General features: G+C 46.5%; 5 protein-coding genes across 5 annotated transcripts; 3 read left to right on the top strand and 2 right to left on the bottom strand.

Moving 5' to 3' along the window:
- Window positions 1-146: 146 nt before the first annotated feature.
- sys1 (SYS1 golgi trafficking protein) lies at window positions 147-2,868 on the top strand. Its single transcript, XM_068742818.1, has 4 exons — window positions 147-252; window positions 667-847; window positions 933-1,000; window positions 2,244-2,868. The coding sequence occupies exons 2-4, from the start codon at window positions 686-688 to the stop codon at window positions 2,482-2,484; spliced, it is 471 nt and encodes a 156-aa protein (XP_068598919.1). The 5' UTR covers window positions 147-252; window positions 667-685; the 3' UTR covers window positions 2,485-2,868.
- Window positions 2,869-6,278: 3,410 nt separating this feature from the next.
- LOC137897972 (neuritin-like) lies at window positions 6,279-8,555 on the bottom strand. The gene is made up of 3 exons (XM_068741968.1): window positions 8,444-8,555; window positions 7,299-7,452; window positions 6,279-6,501 (listed from the first exon to the last, which is right to left on the bottom strand). Exons 1-3 carry the CDS (start codon window positions 8,493-8,495, stop codon window positions 6,279-6,281), a joined length of 429 nt encoding a protein of 142 aa, XP_068598069.1. The 5' UTR covers window positions 8,496-8,555.
- Window positions 8,556-9,648: 1,093 nt separating this feature from the next.
- LOC137898656 (translocon-associated protein subunit alpha-like) lies at window positions 9,649-13,324 on the bottom strand. The gene is made up of 9 exons (XM_068742698.1): window positions 13,249-13,324; window positions 11,897-12,003; window positions 11,754-11,829; window positions 11,560-11,687; window positions 11,339-11,473; window positions 11,178-11,254; window positions 10,631-10,709; window positions 10,443-10,539; window positions 9,649-9,813 (listed from the first exon to the last, which is right to left on the bottom strand). The coding sequence occupies exons 1-9, from the start codon at window positions 13,322-13,324 to the stop codon at window positions 9,749-9,751; spliced, it is 840 nt and encodes a 279-aa protein (XP_068598799.1). The 3' UTR covers window positions 9,649-9,748.
- A 1,214-nt stretch (window positions 13,325-14,538) lies between these two features.
- Window positions 14,539-16,782, top strand: LOC137898935 (signaling threshold-regulating transmembrane adapter 1-like). The gene is made up of 6 exons (XM_068742989.1): window positions 14,539-14,573; window positions 15,359-15,472; window positions 15,543-15,576; window positions 15,663-15,724; window positions 15,798-15,859; window positions 16,160-16,782. The coding sequence occupies exons 1-6, from the start codon at window positions 14,561-14,563 to the stop codon at window positions 16,403-16,405; spliced, it is 531 nt and encodes a 176-aa protein (XP_068599090.1). The 5' UTR covers window positions 14,539-14,560; the 3' UTR covers window positions 16,406-16,782.
- A 479-nt stretch (window positions 16,783-17,261) lies between these two features.
- Window positions 17,262-22,474, top strand: LOC137898578 (ADP-ribosylation factor GTPase-activating protein 1-like). Its single transcript, XM_068742624.1, has 13 exons — window positions 17,262-17,416; window positions 17,844-17,914; window positions 18,139-18,248; window positions 18,338-18,509; window positions 18,893-18,993; window positions 19,089-19,175; window positions 19,260-19,374; window positions 19,471-19,527; window positions 19,648-19,680; window positions 20,302-20,358; window positions 21,277-21,336; window positions 21,775-21,830; window positions 21,936-22,474. Exons 2-13 carry the CDS (start codon window positions 17,855-17,857, stop codon window positions 22,270-22,272), a joined length of 1,245 nt encoding a protein of 414 aa, XP_068598725.1. The 5' UTR covers window positions 17,262-17,416; window positions 17,844-17,854; the 3' UTR covers window positions 22,273-22,474.
- The last annotated feature ends 414 nt before the right edge of the window (window positions 22,475-22,888 follow it).

Raw genomic sequence — 22,888 nt, 5'->3', positions numbered from 1 at the left:
AAATTCCTTGTCTGTGAACCCTCTTTGTGAATACTGATTCCCTCAACCAGCAGGAGGCGCAGCTTTCGTGCATCGTGCCAAAACATGTCAGGTGGACGATGACGTACTTCCGATTTGGGATACTGTTACGTCTTACTTCCGGGTCATTTGTGATTAAACCATAGCTAAATCTAAGCCTTTCTGTAGTGAATTATTACATAGCCATAGAAGTGATTAACAAGAGAATTCAAAGTATTTCATACTCGATATAAGGTTTGTATCTTTTATTTGTTCCAAAAGAAAACAAGAATGTTCGTAATATGAGCTCATCTTCCGTGTTTTCGGGCTCCCGTTAAACGAGGCAAACATTTCAGTGTCGTGTTCCCCTGCGGCTAAATATCTGTAGCTAGCTTAGCCCCCAGCCACACAGCGCTGACGCGCGGTCGCTGGATAGCATTCGTGCTAAGCTAACAGTGTTAGCTTGGTCTTGATTAAGATGTCAGGATGACGCACGTCGCTGCACAAACAGTGAAGTTAACGGACATCGTGTGACAGCGATGGCTGTGAATGTGATCCATTTGCGCGGTGCTCGCACTGGTAGCTAATACGCGTAGACTGCTTTTATTTATTTATCATGTACTGTATATCTATACGTGATTCACCTCTAAATGTTTCATATGTGGGCAGGCCTGCTGGGTGGCCCGGGATGGCCAGTCACTTCCGCAGCTACGTCTGGGACCCGGTCCTGATCTCCAGTCAGATCGTGCTGATGCAGTGCGTCTACTACAGCTTCCTGGGCCTGTGGCTGGCTGGGGTGGATGGTCTTGTTCAAAGTAATCGTTCACTCGACCAGATCTTCAGTTATGAAGTAAGTGACCATCTGTCCTACCTGTGTTTGTGGCATATTTGTACCCAGTTGGAATGGTATTTGCATTTTTCATCTACTTGAGCAGGTACTTGTCTTTGCAACAATACATGGCAGACTCTCAATGATGGCATTCATCTTGAACTCTCTTACCTGGTAAGTAATTTCTTATTTTTTTGTATACTACTTGTTTACAAGTATACAAAAGTATACAAAGGTCGGTGGTTCGAATCCCAGCTCTGACTGTCCGCATGTCGAAGTGTCCTTGGGCAAGACACTGAACCCCAAATTGCTCCCAGTGGGTCTGGCAGCACCTTGCATGGCAGCAGTCGCCCACTGGAGGGTGAATGTGTGTGTGAATGTGTGAATATGTGTGAATGGGTGAATGAAATGAAATGCTTTTTACTAGTCATCATCTGCTGACACACACAATGAAATTGAATTTTCACCCTAGAACAAAGAATGGGTGAATGTTTGTGTGAATGTGTGTGTGAATGGGTGAATGTGTGTGTGAATGGGTGAATGTGAGGCCTCATGCAAGGCGCTTTGAGCGCCGTGAAGCGGTGGAAAAGCGCTTTATAAGTGCAGTCCATTTACCATTTACCATTTATGGTTCATCAAGGCAGCACGGTGGCACAGTGGTTAGCACCGTTGCCTCACAGCAAGAAGGTTGCAGGTTCGAATCCAACTTGCGGCTTTTCTGTGGGGAGTTTGCATCTTCTCCCCGTGTCTGTGTGGGTTCTCTCCGGGTTCTCCGGCTTCCTCCCACCACCAAGAACATGCAGCTTAGATCCAGGTCGTTATTGAAAAAGAGAAGTAATTCTCAATTTACTTACCTGTTTAAATAAAGGTTAAATTAAAATTCAGATGTGAGGGGTTGCTCCTGTAATGTTTTCTGTTTTAAGTAGTGATGCTTCACATGTTTGCTCTTATAATTGCCACATTCTCTAATATGAGACATACTATTGGGAATGATCTAAAGAGTCTGTACGTCGTTGATAATGGAAAGATCAGATTTTACATTCTAAGTTTGCTTTTTTTGCCCAAAACCATGAATGGACAAGGAGATATATTTGTCACTCTGCCCGTCTGTTTGTCCACAGTAATTTTGTGTTTGACACGTTTCTCAGACTATTCATTCTTGCGTCACCAAACGTAACAGACGAAGCGACCATATGAAAGAAATGGTCGCTTCGTTGGGCCTTTTTGCTGCTTGAAATTACTTTAATTTGTAGAAGTCAATTTTCTGGGAATCATGTAATTTAGTTTTTTTTAATACCGGTACATGCCAACTGGTCTGTAGGTTTCCTGAGCTGCTCGTTCTAATCCTTCATAATAAAAGCATCGTTTTATTATTTAGTGCCGTTTCTCTGATGTGTGTTCGTCTGTCTCCTGGCAGTGCCCTCGGGCTGTGGCTCTTCATTCGTCGGGGGAAACAGTGCCTGGACTTCACAGTGACCGTGCACTTCTTCCACATGATCGGCTGCTGGATCTATAATGCTCATCTGCCGGCTGCCCTCTCCTGGTGGCTCATCAATGTAGCCTGCATGGCGCTGATGGCTGTTATTGGAGAATACTTGTGCATGCAGACTGAACTCAGAGCTATTCCAGTCAGCGGTGGACCCAAATCCAACCTGTGAGCTTCAGTCGACAACGTGGTAGAAGTCTGAGGCTGGTTAACCCCCGAGGAACGGACTCAAGTATGGAAAGAAAGGGGACGAATTATTATCCACTGCCTCTCAAATGATCAACTGATCTATTTATTCATGTTTTGATGCTTGTTAAAGCAGTCAACAGTTTATATCTTGTCTCTTTGTTTTCAAATTCACAGCAATTTATTTTCAATGTTCAGATTTATCTCACAGGGCTCGTCTTTTTTTACAGTTCCATCTTAAAATGTAAAAATGTTATGCAGGCATACTGTAGATTTATAATGTACAATAGTCAATCTTGTAAATCCACTTCTGAGAGTGTTTTATAGTTTGTATTCTAAGCGTATTATTGGTTAAATTATAAAGTATTAAATCAAGACATATTTGTATCTGTTATTTGTGCATTCAGTCAGTGCTTCGGCAGAATTTTGTACAGTTAGCAAACTTAGCATTGTTTTCTTATGGGGGGGAGGGGAGAATGAAAGGTATTTTTGGAACAAATATCCAGCTAATTTATCTAGAGTTTTTAAATCCTTGACAAAATGGAATGGTTTCCATTATTCCAGTGTTCACGTCATGAATATCCTCATCCTCTGGGGGGCGATGTGGACGATGCAGCGCGTCATGTTGTTGGATCAGAAGAGATTTAAACTGGCAGGAGGTGGTTTGCTCAGCTCTGACTGGGAGCTTGGACATGAATTGATGGGTCTTCTTCTCTTCCTGGGTTTGACCGGTAGCAGAAACGCCTCTAATCGGTTACCGCTGGACCGAGCTGCGCTGTCCACGTCAGCGTTTCATCTACGCTAGGACGAAGGAACGCAAATAAACGCAACTCCAGTGTCATCCCGATGATAATGTTTAATAATCTTCAGCCGGAGTCATATTCTGTTACATGGCAGTGTAATGCTTTCCACATTTAGTGGCTAACTTAAGGTGTTGGGAGAGGAAGGATAATAAGTTCGTTGTGATCCATAACCAAACTGCTGACTGTGCTTTAATTTATTTATTGCTCCAAAGCCTTAAATGTGTTGGGACCACCGTTCAGCGACTATGGTGCAGTACGAGTACCTTTGTGCGTATCCTACTTATTAAAACACGACCCGCTCACATGGAAATGAAGGGAAACAACGACCACCACGATTAAATGTCGGTCTTGTATCAGAATACATGAAAGTTTTTCACCTTGAGGTGATCATCCCTCGTTTTCTACTTCCACTCCATCAGCTGGAACTGTCCAGGTGGACGGAGACAGATGGACTAACCGGTGAGTGGAACGGTGTGAACCTCATTATCGACACTTTGCTTGGAGGGAATGGAGAAACGGCCTGACTCCATCTGGACTGCTTTGTGGACCGGGTCGACCGTATGTCTCTTAAAAGTCTTCTCTTCCTTAAGAAATCCACGTCTAACGCTTAAACCTTCTGCCGGCTGGGATCTCGACACGAATAATGTCGCTGATAGACCCAGATGGCGTACGTGTACTCGGCTATTATACTTCATTCTATGTGTTCATTTGACTCTTCCTCACCACCATGCTCCGTCTTCGCCCTGCTTTGCAGGAGCAGTATTACCTTTCCGCTGATGCGCACACACACACACACACACACACACACGCACGCACGCACACACACACACACAGGCAGACGCTATGCTTTAAAGCATGGTTTATTATTACAGACACATTAACATACATTGTACTCTGTACTCTTCTATCAAACACACAAACACTGAACCTGTTTTTACATTCAGAAGTTGTCTCCAGGTTTAGACTGCCTTCATGCTTTGTCCAGCAGCGTCTCCTCTTGAGAAGGGACAGGACGGATTGTCCAGCAGCGTCTCCTCTTGAGAAGGGACAGGACGGATTGTCCAGCAGCGTCTCCTCTTGAGGAGGGACAGGACGGATTGTCCAGCAGCGTCTCCTCTTGAGGAGGGACAGGACGGATTGTCCAGCAGCGTCTCCTCTTGAGAAGGGACAGGACGGATTGTCCAGCAGCGTCTCCTCTTGAGGAGGGACAGGACGGATTGTCCAGCAGCGTCTCCTCTTGAGGAGGGACAGGACGGATTGTCCAGCAGCGTCTCCTCTTGAGGAGGGACAGGACGGATTGTCCAGCAGCGTCTCCTCTTGAGGAGGGACAGGACGGATTGTCCAGCAGCGTCTCCTCTTGAGGAGGGACAGGACGGATTGTCCAGCAGCGTCTCCTCTTGAGAAGGGACAGGACGGATTGTCCAGCAGCGTCTCCTCTTGAGGAGGGACAGGAGGGATTGTTCATGCTTTGAGGACAAACTCCTTTAATTCTGCAACTTGTGAAACAACTGGAACAAACATGCAAATGGTGGGGGGGGGGGGGGGGGGGGACGGTGTCTCGTGACGCTGATGCATTGAGGTACTCATCACAGACGTTATCCTGCATGCGTGAGTAAAACGCTACGACTAACGGAAAGCGTCCAGATTTGTTAAATGCGTATTTGTACCATGAGTGTTAGAATAAATACGTATACAAAATGAAACTAAAACACAAAGGAGCTGATTCTATTGCTAGTTCATGTTTCATCTAGTGGACAGGTAACTATTGCAGGCAGCATTTCAATGAAGAGAAATGTATTGACTATATATAGACGAACGATTTTAATATGTTTTATTTATCAGATGGGGAACGTCCCAACGTTGTTCACTCACAACCTTTGGCGTGATTATTAATCTGTCAGATTAATGTCAGGATTGTAAACCGCGTGCTTATAAAATGTATTGATCTATACTTTGACATAAGTTAAGTTAAGATATTGCTTTTTTGGTGGATTGCTCCTTTGCTTTGCATCATGAAGTGAAAGATATTTTAATGTTTATAAGCAATAGCTTTGAACTTTTTATAAGGAACATACTGGTTTGCTTTCATACAGAGTAGTATTCATGTGTAGAAATATACTGTGAACCAGTCATGAGGAAACTGGTTCTGTCCAAAGGAGGAAAAATCACAAATTAACATTCTATATTTAATCTCTTTAATCTGAACAACGTTAGCGCAACAAGTTACGGTGTAACGTTGAATTATGTATATACTGGCTGCGTGCTAAGCTAAGCTAACCTTCCTCACCAGGTAGGGTTCGGGTTCGGGTTAGCTTTTGCACATCTGGACTGATTAGCTGGAATGTACTTTTCTACTCTTGACTTGAGGGAGGATCAAACATTGATCGGCTCGTCACAGACCTCCATGTCAAAATACTCTTTATTGAAATATTTGCCCTTCTATAAATTTGTTCTCAGGTGATCTGACCCCTGACCCCGACCTCCCAGTCTGACCCCGACCTCCCAGTCTCACCCCGACCTCCCAGTCTGACCCCGACCTCCCAGTCTCACCCCGACCTCCCAGTCTCACCCCGACCTCCCAGTCTCACCCCGACCTCCCAGTCTGACCCCGACCTCCCAGTCTCACCCCGACCTCCCAGTCTGACCCCGACCTCCCAGTCTGACCCCGACCTCCCAGTCTGACCCCGATATCCCAGTCTCACCCCGACCTCCCAGTCTCACCCCGACCTCCCAGTCTGACCCCGACCTCCCAGTCTCACCCCGACCTCCCAGTCTGACCCCGACCTCCCAGTCTCACCCCGACCTCCCAGTCTCACCCCGACCTCCCAGTCTGACCCCGACCTCCCAGTCTGACCCCGACCTCCCAGTCTGACCCCGACCTCCCAGTCTCACCCCGACCTCCCAGTCTCACCCCGACCTCCCAGTCTGACCCCGATCTCCCAGTCTGACCCCGACCTCCCAGTCTGACCCCGACCTCTCAGTCCCGTCCACCCATGATCAGCATGCCCACCACCGGCAGGGTGAGGGCAGCGAGGGGGGCTCTGATGCTTGGGGAGGAGCTGGGGCTGCAAAGGTCAAACAGACTTCCCTGGAAGGTCATCCTCCTGGAGTCCTGCCGGAGGGTCTCCCAGATGGAGCTCACTTCCTGCTGGCAGTGGGACAGCGCTGTGAGGGCGCAGGTGTGGAACGTCTCCCAGTGGCTGCAGCGAACAGAGCGTGACAGTCAGCGAGATCGCCTGATCTAGTAACCATGGCAACCGCATCATAGAATGGAACAGTAGCACCGACGATCCTGCCATTCTAAGCAGGCTAGTTTCTGCAGGTTGTCGTGTATTCGGTCACGACGAAAAAACACAACTGAGGATTTCATTACTGGGCAGGTAGTACGATGCATTTCTCTGCTCTCCCTTTGTGGGGGGGGGGGGGCAGGTAGCACGATGCATTTCTCTGCTCTCCCTTTGTGGGGGGGGGGGCAGGTAGCACGATGCATTTCTCTGCTCTCCCTTTGTGGGGGGGGGGGGGGGGGGGGGGGGGCAGGTAGCACGATGCATTTCTCTGCTCTCCCTTTGTGGGGGGGGGGGGGGGCAGGTAGCACGATGCATTTCTCTGCTCTCCCTTTGTGGGGGGGGGGGGGCAGGTAGCACGATGCATTTCTCTGCTCTCCCTTTGTGGGGGGGGGGGGGGCAGGTAGCACGATGCATTTCTCTGCCCTCCCTTTGTGGGGGGGGGGGGGGGCAGGTAGCACGATGCATTTCTCTGCTCTCCCTTTGTGGGGGGGGGGGGGGGGCAGGTAGCACGATGCATTTCTCTGCTCTCCCTTTGTGGGGGGGGGGGGGGGGGGGCAGGTAGCACGATGCATTTCTCTGCCCTCCCTTTGTGGGGGGGGGGGGGGGCAGGCTCTGTAACGCGTCACTCATTCATGCACTGCTTCATACATCGAATCAGCTTCTTCGGCTGATGAAATCATCATCATCATCATCATCATCATCATCATCACCTGCATACGGCCATCACCCCCCCCTCGCTGGTCACATTCTCCTGATAGTTGTCCATGCTCGCCCCCAGCGTCAGGACACAGTCAGAGAAGTCCCGGTAAACGTTCTCACACGTCCCATCGGCAGAGTCTCCCAACATGGTTGAGGACAGGAATACTGCAAGACAGACAGTAGTGAGGACAGGAATACTGCAAGACAGACAGTAGTGAGGACAGGAATACTGCAAGACAGACAGTAGTGAGGACAGGAATACTGCAAGACAGACAGTAGTGAGGACAGGAATACTGCAAGACAGACAGTAGTGAGGACAGGAATACTGCAAGACAGACAGTAGTGAGGACAGGAATACTGCAAGACAGACAGTAGTGAGGACAGGAATACTGCAAGACAGACAGTAGTGAGGACAGGAATACTGCAAGACAGACAGTAGTTTAAATATTACTCCAAAGGTCGAGATCGCAGCAATGTTCCGTTTAATTATCTTAATTCGCTTCTTAATGTCAATGTGAAACTGGAACTGGATGATAATCCTAATCTGGATGTAGATTAAAACAAGTCTTTGAAGAAGTGTGACGTGCAGGGAGGGGGGGGGGATCGTGATTTCAGATATTGGATCATAAATTAGCTGTTCTAACTTTTATTTGGCGACACGCTGACGGTGCAAAATGTCACATTATGGAAACTATTCTCTAGAGCTCATCTTTATAGCTAATTAGAGTTTATAATTTGGTTTTATATTAAAGAAATACAATCACAGCTGCCCCCCCCCAATCCAGTAACAGCTGATCATAAACACACAACTGTTTCACAAAAATGCGCTTCATTCATCTTTTGTTTGATTTTGTTGTTTTATAAATCCATCTCATTATAAAGTTAATTATTAAGATTTCGCAGCCGTCATCGCTGGAGGCGTGCATTCCTTCCACGTGGGGGCAGTAGTCTTTAGATTTTTAGCGTTATTTGCAAATTACAATGTATACTTTAGATCTTCAAAGCTTAATAGAGGACCACGCAAATTACGCTTTTGCAGCAAATATCAATAAAACGTTCAAAAGACAAATTGAGTTGGGGGGGGGGGGGCATTAAAAAAAGAATCGAGCATCTCCCCGTCAGACCGTCCGTACCGGGGGGGGGGCAGATGTCTTACCCAATGCAAACGCAAGAATCCATCCGCGCTTTGTCGACGTGGAAGATCCCATTTCATCCCATTTCAAGCGTTCACGGGTCGGAGCTGAGTCACGTGATGAGTCGGCGTGTGGACCGTCTTTCCCTTTCACTGCTTACGGTGCGATGAGCTCATCTCCCGCCCCCTCAGCACCGGATAGATCCCACCTCCCATAGGAGGAACCGCGCAGGGGCGCATCCAGGAGCCCCCGGGACCTGGGGTCGAGCCCGGACCACCCGAGTCCTCCTGCAGCTTCTCTGTCATCATTTCAACGCGGTGTATGAAGATAGCAAGAACCATCTAGAACCTTCTGGTGCTGATCCAGATCACCGTGTGGACGGTGTAGACCCAGTTCGGAGGGGAACGAGCTGCTTGGGGGAGGTCTGTGCCCTCTGGTGCTGATCCAGATCACCGTGTGGACGGTGTAGACCCAGTTCGGAGGGGAACGAGCTGCTTGGGGGAGGTCTGTGCTCTCTGGTGCTGATCCAGATCACCGTGTGGACGGTGTAGACCCAGTTCGGAGGGGAACGAGCTGCTTGGGGGAGGTCTGTGCTCTCTGGTGCTGATCCAGATCACCGTGTGGACGGTGTAGACCCAGTTCGGAGGGGAACGAGCTGCTTGGGGGAGGTCTGTGCTCTCTGGTGCTGATCCAGATCACCGTGTGGACGGTGTAGACCCAGTTCGGAGGGGAACGAGCTGCTTGGGGGAGGTCTGTGCTCTCGGTGCTTTTGGCTGTTACTTCCAGTTCTTAGTGGAATACTACTGCCTCACTTTCCTTTAATTCACTGCACTTCATTGTATAAAAACATGTAAATGTAGTTTATAACAAGTGTTACGAGCAAACGAGCAAACGAGCAGCACAATGACATCACACCAGGAGGTCCTGGGTTCCAATCCCCGTGTCTGGACGGACTCCCTCCCGATATACTGTACACTCTGTTCATGCTTTTATTGTTGTTGTAAATCCTCTAATAAGACGAACGAGGTACATTTACCTGTTTTAGCATGACCGGTAATACTACTACTAAGGCAAGGGGGGGGGGGGGGGGGTTAAACAGATCAACAGATCAATAGTCAGGTAGCAAACCTCCCAATGAAATGTCTTTTCACTCAGGCATCACCTCGGCACAAATATGGGAGGAGAGTCGATGTCTGGCTTTCATTGGTCTCTTTTTTATTAATGACTTATTGGTATCCCCTTTATCAATTGCCACACACACACCTACACACACACACACACACACACACACTGTGTTGATCAATGGTTCAGTAATGATGGAGACAGATTTATTGGTCTACGCCAGCTGCCCTGTTGGCCCGTTTCCTTGGCGACGCTTTAGGGGAGGCCTTGTCTGTAAGAGAGGATGAAGGTCAGATATGAACATGAAGACTAAAATGGCCCCTCAGAGGCCGCCTTGCTGTTATATGACTATGAAGGGGTCAGAGGCCGCTTTGCTGTTATATGACTATGAAGGGGTCAAAGGCCGCTTTGCTGTTATATGACTATGAAGGGGTCAGAGGCCGCTTTGCTGTTATATGACTATAAAGGGGTCAAAGGCCGCTTTGCTGTTATATGACTATGAAGGGGTCAGAGGCCGCTTTGCTGTTATATGACTATGAAGGGGTCAAAGGCCGCTTTGCTGTTATATGACTATGAAGGGGTCAAAGGCCGCTTTGCTGTTATATGACTATGAAGGGGTCAAAGGCCGCTTTGCTGTTATATGACTATAAAGGGGTCAAAGGCCGCTTTGCTGTTATATGACTATGAAGGGGTCAAAGGCCGCTTTGCTGTTATATGACTATGAAGGGGTCAGAGGCCGCTTTGCTGTTATATGACTATGAAGGGGTCAAAGGCCGCTTTGCTGTTATATGACTATGAAGGGGTCAAAGGCCGCTTTGCTGTTATATGACTATGAAGGGGTCAAAGGCCGCTTTGCTGTTATATGACTATGAAGGGGTCAAAGGTCAAAGGGGAACGCACTCATGACATTGAGGGTCTCCTGAGGAATCCAGCTGATGTCCACGTCATTCACCCCCCCCCCCGTGCCCTTCTCTATTTTTACCGGGAGTCTCTTTTTCTGCAAAACACAAATTGAGAGGCAGCATGGTTTACTTATAAAACTTTACACGAGAAAAGGGAAGGATGAAGATCTATTCAGCCAAACATACCGTCCTCGTCTCCAAGAGCTGGTACATCCCGAAGAGCATGAGGACCAGCAGCCCAGCCAGGAAGATGTACATGAACATTCTGCGTGGGGGGGGGGGGGGGGACAAAAGGCTTTCTTTGACCAGAAACGGCTACAAACAAATTCTGACGTCACAAAGAATGTGTTTAAACCTGAAGCACATGACCAATAAATATAAAGAGCTGTTTGTGGGGGGTGCCGATCATCTGATGGATCAGTACCGTGACTTTCTGAAGCTTCCACACTGTGTGTGTGTGTGTGTGTGTGGGGGGGGGGGGGGGGGGTAGTTCCAAGCTTGCAGATTCACGTGGTTTGAAAGCAGAAGAAATGTTTAGAATAAGGAACTGTTCAACAGAATTTACTTCATAAACCTCCTGCATCTGTTTTGGGGGGTAGGTGGCGCCGTGATGGGGGGGCAACAGATGATTTGCATAGGGCGGAGGCGGAGCTACTCGTTTCATGGTTCTCAGCAATATTTAGGAGCCTGAAAAGCTTCCGGTCCATTTGACTTTGATTGAGTGAGGCCTCACGTTTCTCCGTCCAGTCCCTCGTCCCGCTCGGTAACGGTCACCGTCTGGTTATAAACGGCAGCCTGGAACATGCTGCCCTGGAGCAGGGTCACAACATAGATATAGATAAGAGAGGAGAGTCAAAGGTCAGCAGGAAGAGACAATCACGAGTAACCCCCTACCTCAGCATCGAGGTAGTTGAGGAGGATGACGAGGCCGAAGGGACGGCCTGCCATTGGCTGAGCTGGGATGAAGGAGTAGTCGAAGGAGGCCTGAGCCTCGGGCTGCACTCGAGTGTTCAGAGGCGACGCTGTGAACTACACAGACACACACAGAGGGATGTGGGCGGGGCTGGGCGGGGCGGGGCGGGGCGGGGCGGGGCGGGGCGGGGAGCCCAACCTACGTTCTGAATGTAGAACTGGAAGTCTTGGGGGTAACGGAAGGAAGCCTCCAACGACCGGACGGTGAAGTCCTCACTGCCCTTATTGGTGAAGCCCACCAGGAGGCGCACAATCTCATTGGCTGGAAACTCTACGATTATTAATGACACAAATATCAGCACGACAAAGACGCACCATCAGAGCACGGACCACCGACCTTCTCCAGTGAGGAAGATGATGGTCGTGTCGGCTTCAGGGTGAGACGTTAACATTTTATCATCTTCATCGCCCTCCTGAGGAGCAATGACGTCGTTACTGCATGGAAATCCACTTCCTGCTCCACGACAAAAGCACACATACCGTTGGTTGTATCTGATCTTCCTCAACAAGCAGCTCATCTTCATCATCTTCCTCCTCTTCGTCTACTGCAGCATCTGCATCCTCAGCAGAGTCAGGGTCTGCGTGGTTTAGGACACATCGGTTATGTAGCCGCGGCGTTTTGGTTCCTCCAGTACGCACAAAAATACTCACCAATCACTGAGTGAAGTATTTGAATGCAGGATCAAACATCAATCAACCCGATCAGGTCAGCCTGCACGCCACTATGATCGATCGACCCGATCAGGTCAGCCTGCACGCCACTATGATCGATCGACCCGATCAGGTCAGCCTGCACGCCACTATGATCGATCGACCCGATCAGGTCAGCCTGCACGCCACTATGATCGATCGACCCGATCAGGTCAGCCTGCACGCCACTATGATCGATCGACCCGATCAGGTCAGCCTGCACGCCACTATGATCGATCGACCCGATCAGGTCAGCCTGCACGCCACTATGATCGATCGACCCGATCAGGTCAGCCTGCACGCCACTATGATCGATCGACCCGATCAGGTCAGCCTGCACGCCACTATGATCGATCGACCCGATCAGGTCAGCCTGCACGCCACTATGATCGATCGACCCGATCAGGTCAGCCTGCACGCCACTATGATCGATCGACCCGATCAGGTCAGCCTGCACGCCACTATGATCGATCGACCCGATCAGGTCAGCCTGCACGCCACTATGATCGATCGACCCGATCAGGTCAGCCTGCACGCCACTATGATCGATCGACCCGATCAGGTCAGCCTGCACGCCACTATGATCGATCGACCCGATCAGGTCAGCCTGCACGCCACTATGATCGATCGACCCGATCAGGTCAGCCTGCACGCCACTATGATCGATCGACCCGATCAGGTCAGCCTGCACGCCACTATGATCGATCGACCCGATCAGGTCAGCCTGCACGCCACTATGATCGATCGACCCGATCAGGTCAGCCTGCACGCCACTATGATCGATCGACCCGATCAGGTCAGCCTGCACGCCACTATGATCGATCGACCCGATCAGGTCAGCCTGCACGCCACTATGATCGATCGACCCGATCAGGTCAGCCTGCACGCCACTATGATCGATCGACCCGATCAGGTCAGCCTGCACGCCACTATGATCGATCGACCCGATCAGGTCAGCCTGCACGCCACTATGATCGATCGACCCGATCAGGTCAGCCTGTAACGGCCCCGGTAACGCGCTATGATTGTGCCACGTCAACGCACGCGAGGCGGCAGACCTGGGATCACTGGTTCTACTGGTTCTACTGGTTCTACTGGTTCCACCGGTTCCACCGGTTCTGCGACATAAACCTTTAAAGGAGACTCACCGATCGCCACCAGGCCGCAGCGGAAGGTCAGGAGGAAGAGGAGCAGCAGTTTGGAGCCGGAACGCAGCATTTTACCGGAGCGGAGCTCTGGAGTCCGCAAAAACAGCGTTCAGGACGAGAAAGGAAAGGGGGAGGAGCCGAGCCCCGTCCGGGGGCGGGCCGGCTGCTTAAAGTGCTGCACTCGGGGACACTTTACATCAAAATGTTATTTATTTATTGTGTTTTGCTCGAGTAAAGATGAAGATCGTTTTGTGTGAAGCACATTTATAACTAACTAACTAACTAACTAACTAACTATGTTAATGTAACCGGTGGCCATAACAACCCTGTTACATTAACAGTAAGTGAGAGAAAGATGTTTTACTTTTAATGGTAACTAATTGTCTTCTTGTTTAGTAGTCTTTGCATCGTTGTTATACTACTTTGCATCGTTGTTATACTACTTTGCATCATTGTTATACTACTTTGCATCATTGTTATACTACTTTGCATCGTTGTTATACTACTTTGCATCATTGTTATACTACTTTGCATCGTTGTTATAATACTTTGCATCGTTGTTATACTACTTTGCATCGTTGTTATACTACTTTGCATCGTTGTTATAATACTTTGCATCGTTGTTATACTACTTTGCATCGTTGTTATACTACTTTGCATCATTGTTATACTACTTTGCATCGTTGTTATACTACTTTGCATCGTTGTAGAGAAAACACCAATCAGGTAATAACTGCAAATAAACCATTTCAAGACTTTATTGCATTTTTAATTGCTGTTATTTTTTATTTTTATTACTGTGCTTCAGGACTCACAGCACAGAGTTTACCGTGCTGCACGATGGTAGCCTCGCACTGAGAGGTACTTGTACTATGATTGAGTATTTCCAGAGTCGAGCTTTGCACAGTTCCAGCGTGAAACTTTATATTTTAGCTCCTAATGTTTGAGCTCCCTTTCACGCCACTACGATTATCTGACAGCTCACGTCCTCCTTATTTTTCAGGTTCAGACTTTTTTCATGCTCTTCTTGGGCAGAGGAAAGTTGAGAATAAACTCAACTCTCTGTAACATATTTGAACATCAAAACAACAACTTTACATTCTCACTTGCGCCCCTCTCTTGATGAATCCTGAGTCTAGAAAGGTTTGTGGTTTTCTGCAAAAGCACACATCCTGTAACGAGTGAACAAATTCTTCTGATGCGTTGCATCTCATTTTCTGAGCCGTTGCCGTCGCCTTGTAGCAATAAGAAGCAACCCGAGAGCATTCGCCCTGGTTAGAGCTTCTCTGCCACGCCGACCACCAACATGCACGCGGATGGTAAGTACTGACCCAAGATAAATATACATAGAAGTTCAAATATGATCCAAATGTGAGATTTGTCTCTCAAATCTTTGACACGTTTAATATTTGTGATCAATGATAGCAACACATTTTCCCCACACTTTGTTTAATATGAAAGCGATTTAAGGTTTGTGCATTTGTTGGTTGAATGCGGATCAGGTACAATACGTGCTGTGAGTGCTGCGAGAGTTTAGGCTTTAGACCTTTGATATTTGTTGCAAACGTCTCTGTGAACTGGAGCAGGCCGGACATTTAAATACATGTTGTGTATAATTCATTAAACCGCTTCAGTAGACGACACTGTTACAACAGAGACAACAGACTGGTGCAAATCATGTTTGATTTACAGCAAAATAGCAAAAGGGTTGGTTGTGAGGTTCCTCTGAGTGCGCACGCGCGCACACACACACACACAGTGCATGCAGTGTATGGAGAGTATGATGCATGATGCTTCCTATATAAGTTGATAATGAGCCAATTCCCCAGCGATCCTGTACCTGTACTCTGATGAGAATATATCCTCGTAGCATTGTTTGGCTTTGACTCCTGAATGCTTTAATGAGACTTATCAAATAGTATTTCAGTGAAACCACAAGTTCTGCTGCAGACAGCTGAGCTGGTCCACTGGAGCAAGCGTCAGTGAGGTCACTGAGTCAGTACTCAGCCCTCGTATCATAAAACAAAAATACACACAAACTCTTCTGCGTTGTGATTGGCTCTGTTTCTGTTTTGATGTACTAATTGACTTATTTTTCCTTTAGTCAGGAGCAGTTCATGCGATCCATTTCCTATGCAGGTGCTTTTCGGGGTTACTTGCACACTGCTGGTCATCTCACTATCTTGGAATATTTATTGGGGCGTGTCAAGATGCTCAGGTAAATAAATGATTTTAAAAGTGTTGTGGCAACGTTCACTTTCTCCACCTGATGCTGATTTTCTTAACAGAAAAAGGGACATGCCAGTCAAAGGACAGACAAAGGCACGTAATCTACATATTTACGGATCAAATTAAAGGAAAAATAATTTTAAAATTAATTCATATTTTTAATCACTGTCCAATTAAAGACAGAGCCTGAGGCGAATGGAAGAAAACCCTATTTATGGAAACCTAAGCTATATGCAGACAAGTAGGTGATTTCTGCTTGTGTTTTGCTCTGTGCTTTCATCCGTGTCTCCTTTCAGGCATGTTGTTCTCCACAGGCATGCCTTCGTTTACCGCCACGGATCCTCCACCAGCCTCAGGAGTCGATTCTGACTCGCAGGTAGAGTCTTTACAGATCCTCACAAGTTCCACCATTACTCATGAAAGGAAAAAACTACAAAGCAATCCGAGTGCATGTTTGCAGTGTTTAGCACATATTTATGACCAATGATTTTCTTATAGTGGGAGTTCTGGATCTTATACCATCATATTAAAAGCCTCCTAATCCCCCGTCCCCCTCCCCAGGGCACACCGTTCTACCACTGAAATATGTTCAGATGCTACACACACACACACGCATGCTTTAAGGTTCACCGTCATGCATGTATAATCTATGATGCTTGACGATCATTATTTCCAGCCCAACCAGGACTGCTATGCCAACCTGACCCTGAAGGCTCCCAGGCTGCAGTCTGTCCACAGCTCTCCACAGACACAGTACTCAGACGTGTTTCAGTTAGCGAAGCTGCCAGAGTCACCGCCGGACGCCGAGGACAGCACAGAGGACGTCCCCCCCATGTCTGATCTGTACGCGTCTGTGCAAACTCAGCGCAGCAAAGTCATTGTCCCTTCAGTGGGCGAACAGGAGTATGCTAACCATCTGTGAGGAAGCCTCATTCGTGCTAAAATGCCCCCGAAGGCCATTGTGTCAGCACGATGTCACTCTTTGTTGTTTGTCGTTCAGTTTATGTTTATTAATGATCAAATAGAGCGAAGCTTGTGAACTGGTTCAGGCAGTCAAATCCTTTCTCCCCTCCCCGGCTGTTTACCTGAGCAGCAGACAAACTGCCAATGCCCCTGCTGCTTCACGTTCATGTTTCTGCTGGAGTTTCAGCCCCAACATTCACCTGTAGGCCCCATTTTAGGGGGGTGACGAGGGTTTCTCATTACTCAGCAGGAATTGGCGAGGTTGCAGTCGGGACATTAAACTCAACACATGTCCTGCTATTGTAATAATAATCATTTGAATGTAATCTGTCTGTATCAATGACTGGACTGAAGAAGACAATGTTCAATGCATTTCTGGAGCTTGTCTCGTTTTGGTGGAAACATTTGATTAGCCCATTTCTGACCGTATTTAAATTCTCAGTTCTAACTCATCACATTCATGTGAGGTTAAAATTATTCAATGCACATTTGAAGAGTGTTCTTTCTTTCTTTCTTACGTGAAAGTTTAACGTGCAATTAAACCTTTTTTGACACAATTAAACCAGCGATACACCTTTGATAAACAATAGTTACAGAATTTTAACTAGTTTTTAGTGACAACGCTCTCTGGCCGTTTCCGGTTTAAGCTTCAAGCTTTAATTTTCGTAAATTCCGTACTTTACCCTCCGAAGCATTCGAGGGAGCAAAGACAAAAAAACATTGAAAGAAGAAGAAGAAGAAGAAGAAGAAGAAGAAGAAGATCAGAATAACTCCCAGAATGCTTTGCACTGCCAGCGTAGGCAAACAGGAAGATGGCTACCGGCGTCGCCGCGTCGTCGTTTTAATTCTCCTCCCTGTCGCTCGCGTCTTGTGCCGGTCCCGTGTTTATCGAGCCTCCGTCGCAGAACAAATCTTTTCGTGGCGCCTAAACCCGCCGGAAGTCGCGCGTTTCTCCTCCAATCACAAACAGGTAACGGATTGTTGAGCTAGTCCACAGCTAGCGTTAGCATTTCACGTCAATTCGCTTTTGTTTGAACGATGTCCAGCTTGGGATCGGCGTTAAATCACGGCCCGTAGCAGAAAGTGTTCAGTTAACGTAATGGCGTACACATGTAACGTAAATGCTAATGAGCGTAACATCTCTTGTGCGCGTCTATGAGCGGCGACACGACTGCAGTTCTGTGTGGCACCGACTGATGACCAAGTAGTGATCATTCATGATTGATTGATTGGCTGTTTAACTGGCAATTATATAACTAATGGTGGCAGTTTTCACCTGTATTTGATCACCTATTTCTAAACTCCATCATAAAATATTTCAGACTTAATACTAAGAATACAGTACTGTACACTAGATTATACTATAGTTTTTAAGAAGATTCATGTTTTTCTTTCAGAGTGGTTCAAGATGGCGAGTCCAAGGACCCGGAGAGTTCTGAAGGAAGTGAGAACCCAAGATGAAAATAATGTAAGTCTTCATGGCGATCTATTTGTGGCTCACATTGTGGGTGACGGCATCGTGTGTGTAGCACCAGGTTGTCGTGGTGATTTGGATATATGTGAATCGTTGCTGGGCTACATGAACTACCTCCAGCCTTGACTTGAGGCATATTTTTCTTCTTTCTAGAGAGTGAACCTTAAATCTTCAGGTTTTTTGGCTGATAATTGTCGGGTCTCCTGTTCTTCTTTCAGCTGTGTTTTGAGTGTGGTGCGTTTAATCCTCAGTGGGTTAGTGTCACCTATGGAATCTGGATTTGTCTTGAGTGTTCGGGCAAGCACCGAGGCCTGGGAGTTCATCTCAGGTAGGAACGGGGGAATGGGATTTTGGCTTGATGTTTTTGTGTGGGTTACTGTGGCACTGTGACTTAACATTCTCGTGTCCTCGCTACAGTTTTGTGCGCTCTGTCACCATGGACAAGTGGAAGGACATTGAGCTTGAAAAGATGAAAGCCGGGGGAAATGGAAAGTTCCGCCTTTTTCTTGAACTCCAAGATGATTATGATGCCACGTGGACTTTACAGCAGAAGTACAACAGCAGAGCTGCTGCTCTCTTTAGAGACAAGGTGAGACAGAGACGCAATGTTCTGTTAAGTCATTTGCAGTTCTCCTGCAAGATGAAGACTGATGTTCCATTCAAGAAAACAGACTTGGTTGCTTAAGGGTGGTTTCACGTCTCGTCGACCTGGATGACGGAACCTGCGCAGACGGAGCTGTTATATTCGTTCCACCATGACCTACGTTATAAGTTAATATCGTTTGTCAGTTCATTAGATTTGATTGGTAAACCAAGGTAATGCGTGGATGTGATATGGACCAACGTTTAAACTTGGCTTTGAATTCCTAGTTTGACATGCGTGTACTGTATAAATACATTTGAAAATGAGAAGCTTTCTGGTTGTGATCTGTTCACTAAGCTCACCCGGTCTCTTCTGACTCTATTTGACAGGTTGCAACTTTAGCAGAAGGTAAGGAGTGGTCCATTGAGACATCCCCTGCCAGAAACTGGACATCGCCTCAACCCAAGAGCAGCCTTTCATCCTCTCATCGGTAAAAGTGGAGGAAATGTTTCATCTGCCCGTGCCCAGTGCGATGTCAGACAAGGGGAGGTTTTAAAGCCATAAGTTCTCCTTTCTCTTTCATAGCCCTGGAGGACCTGGACCGAACTCGGCCAGATCTACCGACGAAGCTTTTGAAGAGTGGCTGAGTGACGATGTTAACTCGTATCAGAGGTGGGGGCATAATACGTTTCTCTATTATGCATCCTTCTGTGTTTCCCTCTCAACGAGGTGGGCTTCTCTCTCTTCTTTTTGCAGTGGTGGGGGTTACAGTGGCAATCAGGACAATCGGTATGTTGGCTTTGGCAACACGGTGACTCCGGAGAAGAAAGAAGACGACTTCATGAACAATGCAATGTCTTCGATTTATTCGGTATGCCACACTTTATATATATTGATTAAAATATGAGTATTTTTACTTTGTATTGCTTTTTTGTATGGCTTATTTCATTGTTGTTGTTTTTTGCAGGGTTGGAACAGTTTCACAGTTGGAGCTAGCAAGTTTGCATCTATTGCTAAAGATAATGTAAGTGTGTTTATGCAATGAATGCTGCTACAAATATGTGTTTAATAAAACATTTTAGTAAAATGAGAATCAGTTAATATGTTACTCTTTTTTTCTCTCTCTCTCTCTCCACACATCCAGACAACTAAACTAGCAAGCCAAGCGACTTTAAAGGTAAGACTGATGTCGGTACTGCTAACAGAAGCTTTTGTCTGTTCTGATCACATTGACCTTTTTCTTGGTCTTAACATATAATGTAATCTGTAAACTTAATATTCCTTTGCCTTCGCTGGATGTAGTTAAAGGGCTATAAAGTGCCCCCAGAACCGGTAAAGCAGCTCATAGGTGCATGGCAATTTTTCCATGTCATTTTTTAATTGATTTATTTCTTTGTCTGTAATTTTAAGATACTCACGAGTTATCTTCTTTGATTCAGTTTTGTATTTATTTTCCCAGTATTTTAAAAAGCAAATGGTGAATGTCCTCTCGCTGCTTGGATGTACGAGGATGCATGATGCCCGTCTTGGTGCTTTAACGGCGTTCATGCATGGCAGTTTTTATTTTGACTGTTGTAATTAAGGTGTAATGGTCGCAGCGATACTTCCCCTGTATCATTTAAAAGGTGAATGAAGATGCTTTTTGTTTAACACCGACGTCTGTTTGAACCATTGCACCCTCTGCTGCTTGTCCAGTGTCGGTGTGGGAATGATGGCTGCAGAGGCAGCAGTTCAGCGTCTTACTCTGCTGTGAATGTTAAACTGCTCAAGTGAATTCTCCTCTCTGACTTCCAACTAGGCCACAGAGTTAGGACAGACAATAAATGAGAATGTTATCAAGCCTACCCAAGAAAAGGTACCACTGATGCTTGAAGTTGTTGGTGCGGTGGTGGGAAAGTGTGCTTGAGAAGAAAGAGAAAAAACCCAGCTTCAGATGTGAATGTGCTATTTCCTGCTCTGCGTGTCTGTCAGTTTGTGCTTTATGCCAACTTCATATTAAACGACAAAAGCAGTGGTTTCAAAGACGAATAGAAAGCCCTTCTCCCAGTTCATGACGGCGCTGGGGTGTGCAGAGTCGAGGAGCTGGGGGGGGTTTGTTCTGGAGTGTAAACGCTCAGCACTGTTCAAGACTAAAGTATACTCGAATGTTTGCTAGCGTTTGTTCAATGCATTAAAGTTTAGTCTTATTTTCTTAGCGTCACATTGGTAAGGTAATGAATGTGCTCAAAATGAAAGTTGTGACACCACACCCCTTTTTTCTTTACATTTAATATTTTATATATTGGCATCAATGTAAAGTACAAAGATAGTGGTGCATCATAAGATCTAGTTCAGCACAGCCTTGATCCTTTTAAGTTTAAGTTTCCTTCAACATTAAACGGCACAACATGGAGCTCTTGAACAAAATCGTTTGCTCGCTGGCTTTGCTTTGATGTGAGTCTCTGCATGAAAATAAGCTTTGTTTAAACTGGCGCCATCCCTGCATCGCTTCCGTTCCTACTTTAGGTTCATGCAAAGCCAGAGAGAGACGAGACTTTTAAAGACGATGTTTTTGTCTTCTAATGGACGCTTGGCATTGCTGACTTGGGGTGAAATGTCTGCTTTGTCTTTGGGTGCTTTTCTTTGAGTGAATAGTCCGTTTCTTACGCTTAGCCTAAATGGTGTTGATTTTTAATGCCCTAACAAATCGCAAATCACTTTTCTTAGTTGAGACTCGTGTTCGATTTAACAAATGTATTGTTGCTATTTGTTAATGATAATTTGGCTCATCCAGGTGAAAGAAGGCAAATTACTAGATGAAATGGCTATCGGCATGACTGGGCTAGCAAATAAGGTAAGCTGGGCAGACGCCTGCCTCGCTGCGATGCAGAGCCAGCCTCCGGAGCGAGGAACAGCAGCTCGGATCCACCTCGTATCCGAGGCCCATCGGGCCTTGGTGCCGATGTGAAAACATTGTGACTGTGGTTCCCAACGGAGGCTGGTTCTGCCGTGATCATGAATGTTTGAGCGTTACTAATTTGATGTAATCTCTCATCTGGCTTGCTGCCGTTGTTAATCTGGTGGTGAGTAACTCGGTAGTCAAACCCTCACGTTCATCATGAACTCGGGAAATAAAAGTCACAACTTTTTAACATTTCTTTTAATGTTTTTGTTATTAATGATTCTGTTTAAGTAAAACCTTAGGCTGTGGCCATTTGTTACCTACAAAGTGTTGATATTGAACACTTGAAGTAATAACTATATTGGTGCTGAAGTGGGCTCTGTTCTTTAGGTCCAGGGGGCTGGAGCAAAACTGACTAATCTGTTCACGGGACAGCCAGAAGATGGGTAATAGTAAAATAATAATAATAATCACACTATGTAAAATCTTGCATTGTGTGCTTTTATATTATGCAACATTCAAGCATTTCCTCTTGTTTTGGCTGCCTTCAGATCGGTTGGAGAGAGCTACCAGAACATGGATGCCACTGAGGGATATCAGGGAGGTTCTGGCCACCCTGTCACTAAAGACTTCTGGGAAACCTTTGGCAGCAATAGCTCCTTAAAGGCCAAGAAATCACCCAGCAGTGACAGCTGGACCATGGCTGATAATTCTGCAAAGAAGAGCTCTGACAGTTGGGACAATTGGGGCTCCGAAGCAGCATCCAACAACAAACACAGCACGGAGAGCTGGGAAGCCTGGGATAACAACTGGGACAGTGCAGATGGTAAGACGAAGAAGAGTCCCACGAAAACTGCTGAGGAGGCCTGGGATAGTGCAGGCTGGTAGCAACGCCACCTCCCCGGTTCCCTTCGGTTCCTCTCGTGGTTCATCTCACTGGCACTTTCATGGACGGAGCTGCTTCAGCCGTCAATCCGTTGGATCAATATTCAGAAACAAAAAGCCTGCGGTCGTAAATGAATATTCCTCAAATGTATTTACATGCAGCCATTTATTTTATTGCAAACACGATAAACCAATGTCGATCTGGTCTCAACTTGCTCATGAACTCCCAAAGGTGAAGCGGCCGGTGTTCATGCTGTCATGAGAGAAACGGTTTCATGCTGTCATGAGAGAAACGGTCTGTTTAGTTTACAATCAAAACCCGACTAACTTTAAGGACAGATGGTGTAAACGCAATTATATAACCAAACTAAGTTTGTTCGTCACAATAACTGAAATCTGTCTACATCTTAAAAATAATATCATCTATGGTGTTTGGATAAATGACCTTTTATAATATTACTTTAATATATAGTTTGTTAAAATTGTAGAACTAGTCGAGGGTAGAGAGCCGAGGTTATCAAGACAAAAACCATTATAAAACGGAATACTTGGAAGTTTAGTCTCTAACGCCTTAAAAAAGTATTTTATGAGTGACTGCCACTGGAGAGCTAAACGATCT

Source organism: Brachionichthys hirsutus, chromosome 8, assembly GCF_040956055.1.
Source record: "Brachionichthys hirsutus isolate HB-005 chromosome 8, CSIRO-AGI_Bhir_v1, whole genome shotgun sequence".
NCBI lineage: Eukaryota > Metazoa > Chordata > Actinopteri > Lophiiformes > Brachionichthyidae > Brachionichthys > Brachionichthys hirsutus.
Note: the sequence above shows the minus strand (reverse complement) of the source record. Positions and strands in the feature narration are given on the sequence as shown.